The sequence below is a fragment of the Spermophilus citellus genome (assembly GCF_964194105.1).
Source record: "Spermophilus citellus genome assembly, chromosome: 18".
Lineage (NCBI taxonomy): Eukaryota > Metazoa > Chordata > Mammalia > Rodentia > Sciuridae > Spermophilus > Spermophilus citellus.
Genome location: NC_138200.1, coordinates 19295191 through 19311099, shown reverse-complemented (window position 1 = coordinate 19311099; position 15909 = coordinate 19295191). Strand labels below are relative to the sequence as shown.

General features: G+C 54.6%; 1 protein-coding gene across 2 annotated transcripts in view; it reads right to left on the bottom strand.

Annotated features, from left to right (window-relative positions):
* Positions 1 to 15909, bottom strand: part of PEPD (peptidase D) — a 116593-nt gene that overhangs the window by 96236 nt on the left and 4448 nt on the right. The window contains exons 2-4 of one of the 2 annotated variants that reach the window (XM_081275286.1): positions 11416 to 11599; positions 9617 to 9744; positions 871 to 934 (exon numbers count right to left, since the gene is read on the bottom strand). In XM_081275286.1, coding sequence (XP_081131412.1) covers positions 871 to 934; positions 9617 to 9744; positions 11416 to 11599 — 376 coding nt within the window. The remainder of the gene's footprint in view (positions 1 to 870; positions 935 to 9616; positions 9745 to 11415; positions 11600 to 15909) is intronic. The other variant, XM_081275287.1, reaches the window with a different exon arrangement.

The following is a 15909-nucleotide window of genomic DNA, read 5'->3' as shown; positions in this document are numbered from 1 at the left end:
CTGAGTGTCCCCTTGTCAGGAAAGCTACCATCTCAAAAATTAAACTCAGGCCCCTATATGAGGAGAGGGGAACTGGAAAGCCCAGTTTGCATTTTATATGTGATATCAAGTGAGTAGCAATGGCCTGGTGGGGTGGGGCTCTGACTTGCACAGAACTTGAAGGTTGTGCTGGTGCCCCAAAACAGAGTGGAGGGGCCTCCTGTGTGCCAGGCAGTGGCCACAGCATCACAGGGCCTTGGTCATTTGGTCACTTGGACCACAGAGCTAGCTAGTGTCACCAATGCCACAGCCCTCTCAGCAGTAGAAGCTGGAGAAGAACCCTTCCATCTGCCTGGGACACATTCAAACCCTCAGGAGGACGGTCATACACTTAACCAGGTCACATCACACCTGCCGGACAACCAGGCTGGGAAGTGGATTCAAGTCAAGGGACCTCCAACCCCGCCCACCCCACCAGCCTTTCACTGCCCTGGGTTCTCTAGACAGTGGCACCTTAGCTGGCAAGCGCCCGTAAGGAAGCCTCCTGACACACAGCCTCAGGCCAAGCCCAGGGGTTCCTCTGGTCAGACCTAAGTCCCTGCTTCAGGCAAGCTTCCTCTCAGAGATGTCTTCCCCTTGTGCATCTCAGTGGCCACAATCCAGGTCACCAGACATTTCCAACTAAGTCAGAGGCAATACCCAGGGCACAAATGGCTTCCTCCGAGAAGTCCGAAGTGCACATTTCCTGCCAGCTCTGAGTGAGTGCTCCTCAGGGCTGGTGGCCAGGCAGTGGTGTCCGCAGGCTGTGGCAGTGGGAGGAGAGGAAATTCAGAAGCAGAAGGGTTTCTGAAGCTAAGGAGCTGCTTGAGAGAGAAGGCATCAGCAACTTACCTCATCTGTATACTGGACGTCGTCCACAGCATATTTCTCCTTGAAATGCTCCTTGGAATGGATCCTCAAAAGGAAGCACAAGGAATGCCAGGGTCAGGGCTTAGCAATGGCTCAGCATGGCCACTTTCTTGCTTTTCATGCCCAGGCCACGAAGCCCCAGGCCCATTTGGAGTGGGCATAGAGTGGGTCTGCCCAGTAGAGACTTGAGGACAAGGACACTGGGCCAGAATGTCACCTGCCTTCTTAGACATCACCATTCCCAGGGACCTCCACCCCTCTCTGACCCTGGCTGCCTGCAGCAAGCAGATGCAAATGCCCCCTCTTTCCAAGATCTGTCTCCACCACCGCAGAGCCTGGCCCAGACAGTAGCACGACCCTTAGAACATGAAGCAAGCAGCCTCCTGGCTGTAATGGAGTCTCTTTAAAGGAAAGTTAACAAATTAACATTTTAAAGAAGTTAGTATCAGTATTACTCAACAGGATGAGAAAAACTTAAGCTGAATCATCAATCCTGAAAAATCAGCCAATGAGAAGAGACAGGGCAGATGAGGTTGGGCAGCCCCTGCCCACCTCATCCACCTCACAGTGATGAGCCTGGGGGTCACAGCTGTGCCAGGAAGACCTCACGCTGGGTCCAGCAGGCCACCACCCCCACTCTCAGGCTCCAGGTCAGCAGATGAGTCAATGTCACTGCTGGTGACAGAACTTACATATGGAGGAACACTAACTACATGGGGGAAGGCCAGCGCCAGCCAAGTCCAATGACGCATGCTCACACCATCCACGCCATCCCCCCCCCTTCCCGGCAGCAATGACATGTCATCACAAGGAGTCACCTGTGGGAGACCAACCTTGCATGTGACTGAGTCACACTCCCTGGCTGGATGCTGAGGCGCTCAGTCACAGAAATGTGGCAGAGCTTTCCCCCCATTTCTTGGGTTCGAGAGTCGGTGTCTCGTGCATGGGTGTGTCTTCCTACAGCCCCATGGGTGAAGCTATGCTCAACTGTTTCTTTGAAATATAACTCCTTGCCTGGTTTAGGATAAAATCTTCCATGGAAGTGCCTTGTGTGTGTCCCCTTCTCTTACTGTGCCCTTGGGTGTGGCCTACCCAGGTGTCAGTCAACCTACTGATGGTGGACATCATGAAGATAGACTCAGCCCCATGAAACCTGACCCCTTGCCTCATTTGAATAGCTTCTCCTCAATAAAAAGGGTCAGCGTGTGCTCTCGCTCTCTCTCTCTCTCTCTCTCTCTCTCCCTTCGGACTCTTAAGGTCAGAGGAGCCGACACAAGAAAAAGGTATTTGTGTCTCTTGTGTGGTTATTTTGCGCAGCCCAGTCAGCCCAGTTCAACTGGAGTAATCCCTGAGCCTTTTAGTCAGGAGAACAGAAACCCAGCAGTCACCTCCATCCTTGCCCTGCCAGGCTACCTGTGGTCTCACAGCATTGTCATCAGCAGGTGTCACACCCTACACTGGCCTCAGACAAAGCACAGCAGATGGTTTCCGATTCTGCTTCCTGGGCCCTCAGGGGTTATATGATAAGAGGGTATCTAAGGAGTCCCAGATGAAACAGGGGAGGCACTGAACTTCAGCACTCAGAATGAGTCCTTAAAGACTCCTACATCCAAAGCCTGTGTGACATGAATGACCAGAAACCACAATCCCACAGCTCTCCCTGGCCCTCCACCACTTCCCTCTCCACAAAAACAATCCTCGGGAACTGACTGCCAAAAGGGTAGGCCACAGGACCTAGGGCACAGTGGTGGGCTGTGGGAGTAGCAGCAGAGAGCTCACAGACACTCAGGGTGAGCTGGGTCAGGCAGAAAGCCCACCTCAGGGTCCAGAGTCTGGTTTCAGTGAGGTCGGCTGCTCACCACAGCCCAGAATGCCCTCAGCTTTTCCTCCCTTTTGGCCCTTCTGATGTGATCACTGGGTATCAAGCTCTTACTGTTAATTAAATTTGCACAATTCAGTCACATTAACTTCCACGTTTGAGGCAGGACTCAAAAGTTTAAATGGCCAAGGTCTGACACCTCCATTAGCATGGCCCCAAGCAGCTCCAGGCAGAAATGGATGACAAGTACCCCCGCAGGATTCTGGAGGTCCCAGCTGCAGGCTGGCTTAGAGAACTGGCAGGTCCTTCGCTACTGAGCAGCGACTCTCTTGGCAAGTACTTGACCTTGCAAGTGGCACAAAAACAAGAACCAGAAAAGCAAGAGGCAGGGCAATCAGCAAAATGTGTTGCTGGAGCGTGGTGCACGCCTGTAATCCCAGCAATTCGACAGGCTAAGGCAGGAGGATCACAAGTTCAAAGCCAGCTTCAGCCAATTTAGCAAAACCCTATTTCAAAATACAATAAAAAGGACTGGGGAGGTAGCTCAGTGAGCACCCCTGGGTTCAATCCCCAGGACCGGTGGTTGTGAGTGTCTTGACCATATCCATTTTTTTGTTGTGATTGCCAGCTCCACAACACATGCCTGCATCCTCAGCAAGTCCCCAACTCTGGCCCCTTTCACTTCATTACCTTCAGTGATAACAGACATGGAGGGCAAATTCCCAATGGATTCATAAAGTTCATCAGATCTGACTTCAAAGCCAGCCTCCACGGCTCCTACAGAGAGGCATCTCGGCTATGTGTAGGTAGGCACCTGGCCTTTCCACCTCCACTCCAGTAGGAGTCCTAAATCCTCCCACCTCACTGGAACCGTCCTGCTGAAGGAAGCCACCTGCCCTCCAACCCAAGAGTCTTCTCAGTTAGTCTTCATGGGGAGGTCTCCAGCCAGTAAGCCTGAGGTCAAGGACATAACAGCAGGAAACCAAAAGAGGTACTAGCAAAAGGGAGGTGAACTAAGGGAGCTGAGATCTGTGGGTGACCCCAGGGGATGTGCTCACCTATCCACTCCTTCTTGGTGGCCACAGCCCTTCCACTCACTGATCATGGAAGCTGAGCTGAAGCACAGGAAGCTAGCCCACAGGAGAGCCTGCTACCGCCACCCCAATATCAGGAAGAAGTGGGCAGAGGCGCCAGACCCACCAAATGCCCTTTGCCCAATCAGTGCTTGCCCTCCTCAGTGATGCCAATGAGACAAAAAGGGCCTCCCTAGCAACAGGCCTGATTCTTTATTTGACAATTAAAACCTGAAGACTTATAAGCATCGTGTCTGGCACCGTGCACTTAATTCTTGTCAAAGGGCAGAAATAATTAAGTTTGAATAGTACTTATTTTTTCATGTTTTGGAATTAATTATACTAAAAATCATTTAAATGTCACCTAAAGCAATATGCATGCCAGGTTACCATGTCACAGTCATCAGATGCTTGGCAGCCATGATTTGGCAGGTTGATGGGAACAGGAGTAGCATGTCCATGGAACCCTGCCAAGCTGGCTGGAGAGGTCACTGAGTGGCTCTGAACCCACTAGAGAGGTCACTGAGTGGCTCTGAACCCACTGAGGGCCAGGCTGGCCAGAGCGGGAGATATCCACTTGGAGGTTCTACACCCTGTCCCACCTGGAGTCGGGGATCCAGAAAATAACTCATTCTAGGCCCCATCACATGGCAAATTTGAAGAAAAAAAAATTGGACTAGGAAAGGATGGGTCTGGAGGGAAGCTGAGGCTTCCGGTGCAATATTTTTCGTTCAAGTGCAAAGGAAGCTTTTGCAAAAAGAGAAGTCCTCTCACTCAATGGGATTCTCATCCTTCAGAGGGGGCCCACGCCCAGGGACCTGGCCAGTGCAGGCCTGCTCTGCTAGCAGCTGGGCCCCAGCAGGAGCCCAGAGTCAGAGCTGATAACTGCTTACTGTGCAGTGAGCGCCAACACCCCGCGCAAGGCCTCGGGTGGGAAGGAGACATTAAATTAATGTCACACAATGCAGACACGATGGAGCCCCTTGGAAAATGAAATTTCAAAGAGCAGGTCTTGGCGGCTAGCTGACCACCTGCATACAGTTAATGAATAAGTAATAGGGCCAAATTACAGCAGTCACCATCAATTTCCAGCGGCCAGAGCCTGCCTTCAGCTCCAAACAATGCCGCTGCCCTTCATTCCGTTCACAGCAGAACTCGGCGGCACTTGCTCCTGAGTGGAAGTCGGCAACCATTTCAAGATTTCATTAGGTTGTCAAAGAGAAAAGCAGCCCCCTCCAGAGCAATGCGGGCGTCTGATCCTGGAGACCTCTCCCGCAGGCGAGCCGGTGCAGCAGCAGCACTTCCTGTGAGATGCTCAGCTCAGAGAGGCCCAGCAGAGGGAGAGCCGGTAAGCATAGGTGATCAAGACAGGCTTGCCAGGGGGTCAGCACAGCCCCGGAGACTAGGTGCTACGAGGGTCTAGAGCAGCCCAGGAAAAGCCAAAGGAACCCCACCAGCCCCTTCTCAGTAAGGCCTGTGCCCCTGGAAGATGGCCCGCACATACCTCTGATAATAGAAGGAGCTGGGGTGAGGCCAGAGAGAGGTTGAGGAAGCTCTGTTCTCATGACCCAAGATGTGTGCATGAGGAGCTGTGCCATGAAAACACCAAACACATCACACACACACCCATGTCACAAACACTCCACATGCATCACACCACACACACACACACACACACACACACACACACACACACTTCCTACACCAAAAGAGATCAGGCGCAGAGTCTCAGGTCCTCAGCCCTAGAGAAACTCACCTGCCACTCTTCCTGGGCAGCCTGAGGCCCAGACAGATATTCAGGAGGATGAGCACCCGCTCCCTACAAACTCAAGCTTGACACACTGTCTCTCATCCTACAGACTGGGTTTTTCAGAGGTTCCAGGAGGGTCCCTATCTTGGTCCAAAGTTGTTCACCCTCTATGGGTCCTGAGTCTTCCCAGGGTGTTAAATTACAGAAGCAATTTCCTGCTCTGAGGACCCCAGACACCCCAAAACCAAAGCTGCCATCAGTTACGCCTGATTCTGATGAACTATTTTGATGAACACCCTTCCATCAAAAAGACAACACAATTTCATGAACAAAGGCTGCAAATAAAAATGAGTTCAAAACTACCACTCTCCTGTTCCAAAAAGGGCCTGGGGTAAGGCACAGGCAGGCTCCAGGCTGCCCACAGCCCCCTGGGTGTCTGCAACCCTGACAGCAGCCTAGACAGCGAACGCAGGAAGCGGCAGATCCTGCAGACGGGGGTGTTGTTTCCCTGGGTGACTTTGGATTGCAGTATCTGCCAGATGGATTTTCAAAAGTCATCAGATAGAGACTCCGAAGGAAGCTGAGGAGCTGAAGGTCAAATGTTCAGTCTGGTGGGTTTTGATTGCAAAGGCCAGGTAATCCCATCAGCTCGATCCCGGTGCCCTATTGATTACAGAAGTGTCTGGAAGCAGCCACACACATCAGATCTGGCCAACCCCCAACGCCAGCCTGAACAACCAGTCCCTCTGTCACTGCCCCATTATAACCACGCCTTCTGTCCCAAAGGTTCGAGACCGGGGACTAAGAGAGGGTCATCTCAGAACAGAGAAAGGGAAAGGCCTGCTGGGAGTGGCCATGGCAGGAAGCCAGGGCTGCAGGAGACAAAGATCTACCCAGGTGTGGGAATCCCCCTTGGGACCAAGGCTGCCTGGCACGGCCTGTCCAGCCTACACATGAAGCCTTTTCCACCAGGGAAGACCACCCTACAGACCTGCCTGCACCCTCAAGGTCACCCAAGGCTATCTGCCTGCCCTAGACAATGAGCGGGCAAGGCAAAGCAGTGGCAGACTAAAGGAGACTTCTAACAGCTTCTCTGAAACCCAGCTGTGGCCAAAGCATAGAATATTATTCCTGTATGCTCTAGAAAAGCTGTTCCCTGACCAATAGGATACTGGGTTTTAATCCCTCAAGTCAAGTGCACAGGGTGGATGCGAGGAGACATGTTGAAATCCGCTCAGGTTTAGCCACTGGATAGTGGTCCTAAGGTAGGACCAGGTCCCTCCTCCCACAGCCCCAGAAGATGCCCACACTCAACTCATGGACAAGCACCCTCTGACTTCTTGCTAGGGCCAGTTCTTCATAAAAAGAAGTAAATAGGCAGAAGAGATGTTCTCAGAGCCCCTCCTCCTCTTGATTCAGAAACCCCAGGTGAGGCCCTACAGATGCCCTGATCAGAACCTTCTGGAAGCTGTCTTTCTTACCACAGTCTCTCCCCACAACTCACAGACAGAGGCATCCGGTCTGAGAGCTGAGCTACCTCTCTGAGCAGTGAGCTCTCAGCAATTTCTTTCTTTCTTTTTTTTTTTTTTTTTAAAGAGAGAGTGAGAGAGGGAGAGAATTTTTAATATTTATTTTTTAGTTATCAGTGGACACAACATCGTTGTTTGTATGTGATGCTGGGGATCGAACCCGGGCCGCATGCATGCCAGATGAGCACGCTACCGCTTGAGCCACATCCCCAGCCCCCGAGCTCTCAGCAATTTCTGAGCCAAGAGGCAGGACCACAAAAAGGCTAAGAGGGCAGCCAGGTGAAAACTGCAGGTGCCACCCAGAGCCACGGGACGCTCAGCACAGGAGCCCCAGCTACTACTCAGATGTGACTCGCAAAGAAGGGCTAAGGCCACAACTCTGCTCCTGTGACCACCTTGGGGTGAAGGAAAAAATCTGCAAGGATCCTCTTATAGGGACCAGATCTAAACTCTTCATCAAGGTTGTTCTGGGTTCTAGGGTTGGGTAACAAACTACCCTGACAGTCGGTGGAACAGAAAAGCATTCATCATGTTCATGGATTTTCTAGGTCAGGCACTTGGAGCCCAGAGAATATGCCTAAGCTCTGCTCCACAACACCTAGGACATCTAGACCTCCACAGGAAGACTCGCTTCCATGGGTGAACTTCCCACTGCATTTGACATCTAGCCTCTCAAGTTGCACAGTGACACCACCACTTCTGAGCACCAAGACGGTCAGGGAATCCTGACCAGGGTCAGGGAAAACAGATTCCACTTTTATTTTTTATTTTTTAATATTTATTTAGTTAGTTAGTTAGTTTTCGGCGGACACAACATCTTTGTTTGTATGTGGTGCTGAGGATCGAACCCGGGCCGCAAGCATGCCAGGCGAGCGCGCTACCACTTGAGCCACATCCCCAGCCCCCAGATTCCACTTTTAGACAGCAAATGGCCAGAAACGCTGCTGTGGTCAATTCTGGACATTACAATCTACCCCATCATTACTGCCTCATGTCAGTGTCAAAAAATATAACCATCCCCACAGTGGCCACCACTGTAACGACAGCCCAGGTGGCACCTCATGAGCAGCACCACTATTATTTTGCAGGAAGGAACTGGAGCCCCAAACAGTGACCAGACCTATTCACCAGCCCCATGACCTCCACATGGACACTACACTGAACCACTGACAACATTAGCTCCCAACTGCGGCTCCAGGTCATGGGACCTGCATAGGTTGTCCCCCCACACTGGGCCAGTTTCCTCTATAAATGGGCATTCGCAAGGATTCAGCCACAAATGGAATACAAGTAGACAATAACTGAGGACAGAATGGGAAGGCAGTGATCAGGTAAGGCCTCTCCATGACAGTGCAGCCATTTACACCAAAGGCCAACTTGATGGGGAGTGTCCACTCCCCGCCCTCCTTCTCAAGAGCCACACCAGGAAAATCTCCCCCAGAGAAACAGAGCCGGCTTCTCTTCTACTGCCAATTCTGCCTGAAGCTGAGTCGTCATGGCAAAGCTGAAAGCCCAGAGCCACGCTGGGATTCTCAGAGTAGAACTGATGCCAGTTTGTGGGCCTGGCCCCCCAACTCCAAGACACACAAGAGCTACATGCCAGGGCCAGCAAGGGAGGCTGTGGAGTCTGCACTACAGAGCCTGTGAAGGGGAGGGGAGGCCACAAAGCAGAGGAAGTCCAGGCAAGCCCTGCAGTGGCCTTGGCCCTCTGCGAAAAGCCCAGAGTCCCTGCAGCAGCCAAGTGCCTTGTCATTCAAATCAGCCATTGACTCACCAGCCCACCTGGTAATGAGCGTTCTGGGGCACTAGGCAGCAAAGGCTGCAATTTATACATTAGCCAAGAATAATCACTCTCCAGGCAGAAATGACAGGCTGGAAGGCGGGGAGCATTTAGCAGGATCCTCTGATCACCTCAAACATTCCTGGTTAAGCACAGCTTCTGCCTCAGTGCCTGCGAGAGGCAGGGACAACTCTCCAGAGGCCCTGGAGCTGGCAGGCACTATGGAGGATGGGGGAGGGGCAACTTCTCCTGGGGGACAAGGCCCAGTCTCTGATCCCACACCTGTGACACAGGACAGCTCTAAGGTCCCACCCTATCTCAGAGTCAGGCCAGCGAAGGACAGGCTCATCTGTGGCCATACACAGGAAGGAGTAATGCCCCTCCGTGACAGTGATGGGCCCCCAGACTGCTCTCCCTGATCCAAACCAAATCTACAACATGGGCATATGCAGGTCCACACCACCCCCAGCAAGGCCAAGTGGATGTGACCACCCACCCACTGGGGCCAAACCTCAGGCATTTTAACTAAGCTGAGAATCCTTGATTTCAAGATCAATATACCCACCATACCCCAGTTTTGGTGTCTCTTCCCAACCAAGGCACAGGTTGCTAGCACAGAGCATTCCATCAAAGGGCCCTGCTCTTACCACCAACCTCTCCTCTTGTTACTGTGCCTCCTAGCCACCCACCGGCCCAACCTGTACTCCCACCCCCACTGCCACCCCCAGCCACCCAGTGGTCAGCAACCATGGTAACATGGCAGAGACCACTCCTTACTTTCCCATCCAGGTGGCATAGCTGGGAGGAAGCCTGGGCACAAAGAGAGTGGATTTCCCAGTGTCAACATTGATGACGCCATAGCAGCCTGGCTCAAGGACACCAAATGCCCAGTGAAAGAAGGACTCCTGTGGAGGGAATAAGGAGCCTCGTTACCCAGTGATCAGGACAGAAACAAGAGGCAAGGGGGGGAGGGGGAGGCGAGCAGCAAACAGGGCCTTCTTTCCAGGAAACAGACCAGTGCCCTCATCCTCTTAGAAACTGACCCCCAACCCCACACAGCCCTTCCACCTCTGCTCTGGCTACAAGCTTCCCGTCTCACCCTGCCATGGCTTGGCAAGGGCAGCCCGGCGGCTCCTCCGAGCCTGCTCCAGGCCTCTCCAATGATGCGTGTTTTGTGTGTGTGCCCCAGCCTTCCTGTGCCCACGGGCCCCCACCCACATTCCCCAAGAACATAGCAAGGTTGAGACACAGTGCCCAACAGCCCCACAATTCCAGCTCGATTCAGACACCCAGGCCAGACATCTACACCAAAATGGATTCCCTCATTTAGAACAGCTTACTTCCCCCAACCACCCCCGGGGCAGCTGATGACTTCAGTGTTTAGCAACAAGCACTGAGCTCAAACCACGTCATCAAGGTACAATGTGTAGGAGGAGCTCTTTTGAGATTTACCCAGCCTAACGTCAGTAAGAGAGCCCACAGGTGAATTTAGGAAACTGATCTTTAAGCCACGAGAATGTAAACTTTAAGAAGCATCAAGCCTGGGTTAAAAAAAAAAAAAAAATTAGGCCCCCATGTTGCTGGCAGCTGGGGATTGTAGTCTTGCAGCTGCAGAAACAATGGGGCAGAGGGAAAGGACCCTTGGGACAGGAGGGGCTTTCCATTAAGGAAAAAAAAAAAAAAACCTCTCCAATCACCCTTAGCAGAGGATCTCAGCCTGTCTGTGCCCTGCCAGGACAGACATGGTCTACCTGGGGAGGCCAGGCCTTGCTACTTCTCTCCACTTCAGCAACTCCTCACATTCCCTGTCCCACCACTGATGTGGATGCTGGCCCGGGTCCCCTAGGCTTTCTGCCCCCAGGGAGATTCTGGAATTCCCACTGTGGTTGGGCCTGGCAGCAGGGAGAAAAGAGCACTAGACATGGAGTCCAAAGACAGGGTTCTAATCCCCGCTTCATCTCCTAACAAGTTATTACCCTTCTTGAGCCTCGGTTTCTTCATCTGTAAAACGGGTATAATGCTAGGACCAACAGGCGTGAGCCCAGCCCAGGGTCTCCTGGCTTCATGGGCAAGGGTCCTTGTTCCTGGGGACTGAATGCTGTCTGCTATTCTCAGCTGAGGCCACCACATCCAGGTAGGACAACACGGGGCTCCAGAACCAAAGGCGTTCCCAGACCACTTTCCAGCAGAGGAAACCAGGGAGGCTCAACACTGGCCAAGCCAGGATGAAAGCCAGGCTCTGACTGCTGCTCAACAAGCAGCCCAATCACACATCCCCTCTGGGTCCTCCTCAGTGCAGATGGCGTCCAACCCCAGGAACACACCCAGCCCACCCTCTGCTCGCCCACCCTGTGCACACCAGCCCTCACCTGTCCGAATTCACCTGGTCTTCAGGGCCCACCCCAGTGGCTCCCCCTCCACGAAGGCTGGCCTGCTGGCTCCCCCAGGAACATCACTTTTCTGCACATTGGCCTGAGGGAACTGAGCCTGGCTGGGACAGTTCTGGACACTGAGCCCCTCAGCATGGACTACCCCCCCACTACCCTGCACCTCCCGGGGCAGCCCTGGAGACTCACCTGGCGGAAGATGACACCAGTGTCAGTGCAGTAGCGCTGCGTCTCCTCGCCGCCCTGCAGCAGCACAGCCGAGCCGGGCTCCACGGCCTCGTTCTTCTTCAAACGCTCACACAGGCGCCGCCGGTTCAGCGCGAAGAGCGCCAGCGGGACCTTCAGGGTCTCATTCCCCAGGGAAAAAGAAGGGCTGCAGAGACATAAGCACACGGGCACATGGACACGTCAGTGCCTCCAAGGGTCCCACCGCCCAAGGTCTGAGACTGTGGGGGACCCCACCAGCCTCGGCAAGCCAGTCAGAGCTCCACCGCTGTGGCTCGGAGAGGGTCACTCGCTGGGCTGCCCGAGGGCCACAGGGCTCATCATCCACCCTACCCTGCTGTGTCTGAAGGCCTGGCCTACCATGGGCTTGAGGGACAGCTGATCTGCTCAGGGGTGCAAGGGTGAGGCCACGGAGGGACAGCCTGCAGTGGTCAGAGATGTCTCTCAACAGCCATCACCCTCCAGGATCGTTCCCAGGAGCTCCCCGTCTGCTTAGAGCTTCCCGTGACGGTGGCCAGCGTGAAACAAGATCTGACCCAGACAACACTGGCCTCTGACTGTGTTCCCAGCCTTCTGTCCCATTCTCCTCAAGCCTTTGACCCACAGCCTGGGTTTGCTGCCCCCACCCCAACAACACTCATACCCCAAACCTCTTAGCGCGCGCTCTCTCTCTCTCTCTCTCTCTCTCTCTCTCTCTCTCTCTCTCTCTCTCACACACACACACACACACACACACACACAGTGCTCTGAGCTGAGTGTCTGAGGAAAAACCATGACAAGATGACTCTGTGAGCAGGAGTCACAGGGGTACAGACTCTGTGAACAGCAGAGGGACCAACAAGGATGTCACTGAGGAGAGCCCCTCGAGGGGTGGGTAGAGCAGGGCCTGGTGAAGTTGGGAGGTGTCCCTCTTTGGCTCCTCATGCCCTGCTGGATTCCCCAGTCACCAGAAGACACAACTCGTGCCCAGTACCCATCCCTCAAACCCCCCATCTGCCTCTGGACCCCCGAGGCTTCTCCTCCCGCTGCACGGCCCCCCCAGCCGTAGCTACTCATGGGCGCTCCAGCAGCAGCTTCCCCTCAGCATCAGCCACACTGGGGCACACTGGAACCCCTCCCATCCTACAAAGAGAAAGAAAATGACTCCCCTGGTCCCCTGGCGGTCTACTTCGCCCTCCCTTCACATTTAATATCCTCTAAAGAGTCACCCAGCCCATGTCCCCACCCCTGGCCTGACAACCCATGCTCTCCCAGGTCCACCCCATCAGGTCTCTGTACCACACACACAGCCCCCACACACAGCCCAGGGGGCAAGATGACCCCCACTCCTGAATCTGCTCTAGTCCCCACTAGTCCCCAGTCCTCGCCAGGCCTCTGTGCCCATCACACTGACTCCGTCCTCTCTCCCTCCCCAATGGCCAATGTCCTGCTGGAGCCCCAGGGCTGGGTTCTGGACCTTTCCCTCACTGGGCTCCTTCCCATAGTGCCTTGGCTTTAAGTACTCACTGCTCCCGTAGGCCAGCGACAAATTCACAAAGGCCCTGGCCTCTTGATCCACATCTCAGACCCAGTCACCTTAAACTCAGCAGACACAACAGACCCAACCCTGCCTGCTGGGGCCACCAGGAGGGCGCCTCTGCCTGACTATTGCAGAGTCATCCTCATCTCCTCTCTCATCCGCCCTGGTCAGCAAAGCCACGGGCTCTAGCATCCACACACACCCAGAACCTGACCCCTCACCTGTTGGGGACCACCTCCCACCTGGACCACTGCAAGGAACTCTCAGGTATTCTCTTGGTCCCAGCTCCCTGCCCCTCACCAGCTCCTCGTGGACTCAGAACAAGGTGCAGCCTACTCCCTGGTCTGCCAGGTGATGAGGGGTCAAGAAAAGGTTTCCTCCCCTGCAATGTGGGCCTCCTCTACCCTCAACACCAGGAAGGCGCTGTCCTTTGCTGCTGCTGCTGCTGCTGCTGCTGCCGCCGCCGCCGCCCAAAGGGCCTGCTCTCCTGCGGTGCCCACTCTCGTCCACGCTCTGTCCACACCTCTGTAGAAACACCTCCCTCTCCCCAGAGCAGCGTCTCCTTGCCACCCACCCAAACCCCAGCCCCTGCTCCTCCGCCTCTCCAGCATCATCAGCAAGGAATTCATTAGCTCGCTGGGTGAAATCCAAGTCCCATGAGAGGGACAAAGCCTACCTGTCCAACAAATTAGGAGGGAAGGAAGGGCAGAGTCAGCAGGCCAGCTGGAAGCCAAAGTGTGAAGAGACGAGTGACCAGTGACCGGGGTGGAGAGGGGTTAGGCAGAGGTCGGGTATGCGGGAGGGAGCCCCCAAAGGCTCTCAGCCAGGAGAGAGTGCTCAAGGAAGGCAGGGACAGCCCAGAGCTAGCGCAAGCGGAGAGGGTTCTACCTGGGGACTGCAAGGAAACCCTCCCTCACAGCAATGTGGCCATGGAGAGGCCCTCACCTGAGACCCTCGGAGGACCCGGCCCTCCCGCCAGGGACACAAGAAGGTGGTGCCTCTTGTACATCTTGGCCCAGAGCCACCTTCTAACGAGGTCTTCTCATGTTTCCCTCTTTGAACCTGCAACACTCGTCCTGCTGACCCCCATGTTGCGCTGGGCCGGGTTCCTCACGTGCCCTCCAGATCCCCCCCACCCACTCTGCCCAGACGGACTGGGCTCCAATGGTCTGCCTCCTGCCTCTGGCCTCCAGGTGGGCCAAGAATAGGAAGTATAAGAGATGGGGGATGACAAGGACAGAGAACCTACACCCATGCTCCTCCCTGGCAGGCCATGATACTAAATGGCCTACGGCAGTCCCTCCACACAGGGGCCCCAGCTCTGGCCAGGCCTGAGCCCTGGTGCAGTCCTCCCAGAATACTAAACAGCTTTCCTCCTCTTCCTTCCAGGTTCCCGTCACCTGCCCACAGCTCTGAGAACTGTCCTTACATTAAAGTATTTTCCGACACCCTTGAGCGGGCTCCTCGCTTCAGACCTGGTCCTTGGCCTCCTACCCTAAAGCAGTGTGTGCCCTGGCGCTGTCCTCTCTGCCCACTTGCCCCATGAGACACAGATCTAGGCCTGCTCTAGTCACTGCTGCATTCTGGGCCTAGCACCCTGCGTGACACACAGCAAGCTCTCAGTAAGGATCTGCTGAGTGTACGACTCACAGCTGAAACACTAGGCCACACTCCAAGCTGCGCAGATCAAAGGTGCCACATCAGCACCAGCGGGGCAGGAAGCCGACCCTGGGTTCCCTTCTGGTCAGGAAGGGTGTAAGGGTCAAGGATCAACCCGCACACACCAACAGGGCTAGACCCTCCTAGACCCTCCCTGGGCACGTGCCCGTCCTTCCTCCCAGGGTAAGCAAATGGTGGGTGGACCCAAGTGACCAGGGCTTCCTCTATGCCAGGGTCCTTCTCTGTCATGCTCAGCCACAAGGGAACTTGGTGACAGCTTGTAAACATGGCTGTCCCAGCTGGCCCTACTAGCAGGAACTGAAAGCGTATCTGTCACATCCATGCACAGGGGTCCCCCAGAGCCTCCCACACCCTCTCCTTCATTGGGCAAAGGCCACGGTGCAGGGTGGGCATAGGGGAGAAACTCATTTCTACAGACTCCCCGTCAGCACAGAAGCAATGACAATGGGACCCTGCTACAGATGGCCTCAGCCAGCATCACCCAACAGCACCACTGGCTGAACATGCCCACGGCTCCACCTCCCTCTGACCAGTCTCCATCCTTAAGCATGTCAGGTGCTGCCTCCACCTGGCCTGTGGCCACACCCCACCTGGAGGGGGTGCTCAGAAGGGCTGGGCCTCTTGTCGGATCCTTTGGAGAGGCCGAAATCCCTTGGGACACCCACACTGGGGTTTATTGGCCGTTATATTTAAGGGATTTGAGCACCAGCAGATATTGGTATTTGAGGGGGGTCGTCCAGGAACCAATCCCCCTAGGACACTCAGGGACGGCTGCACTTATGACTTCCACAGGGCTCAGACTGAATGAGCTCACCCTGGCCAGGGTTCTGGGCCTGAGGGCAGCTCAGCCTGAACTACAGGGCAATGTTCCACAGTCACTAATTACTGCAGGACACCCCGGAATCAAGGCTTAGAGAGACATGCCCTTTGATTTCTCACAACATAAACCAAGCCCCCAGAGAGACGGTCAGGCCCACAGCCAAGGCAGGTGTCTTCTGCCTGCAAATTCAGCAAAAGCAGCACTAATAAAATATCTCCAACTGGTTTCTGCTGGAGCTTTTATTAACTGGCCCTTGGAATTTAAAAGGCACAAGCCATGTCATCCCCGAGACCCAGGACAAATAAGGCCCACTTCACTGCAAACAGTCAAGGACACAGGGATGCCCCAGAGAGGCAGCAGGGGCAAGAACAAGCAGACAAGCCTCTGGCCCTACAGGACAGCCCCCCACCCCCACCCCCACCAGACAGCCACCAAGGGC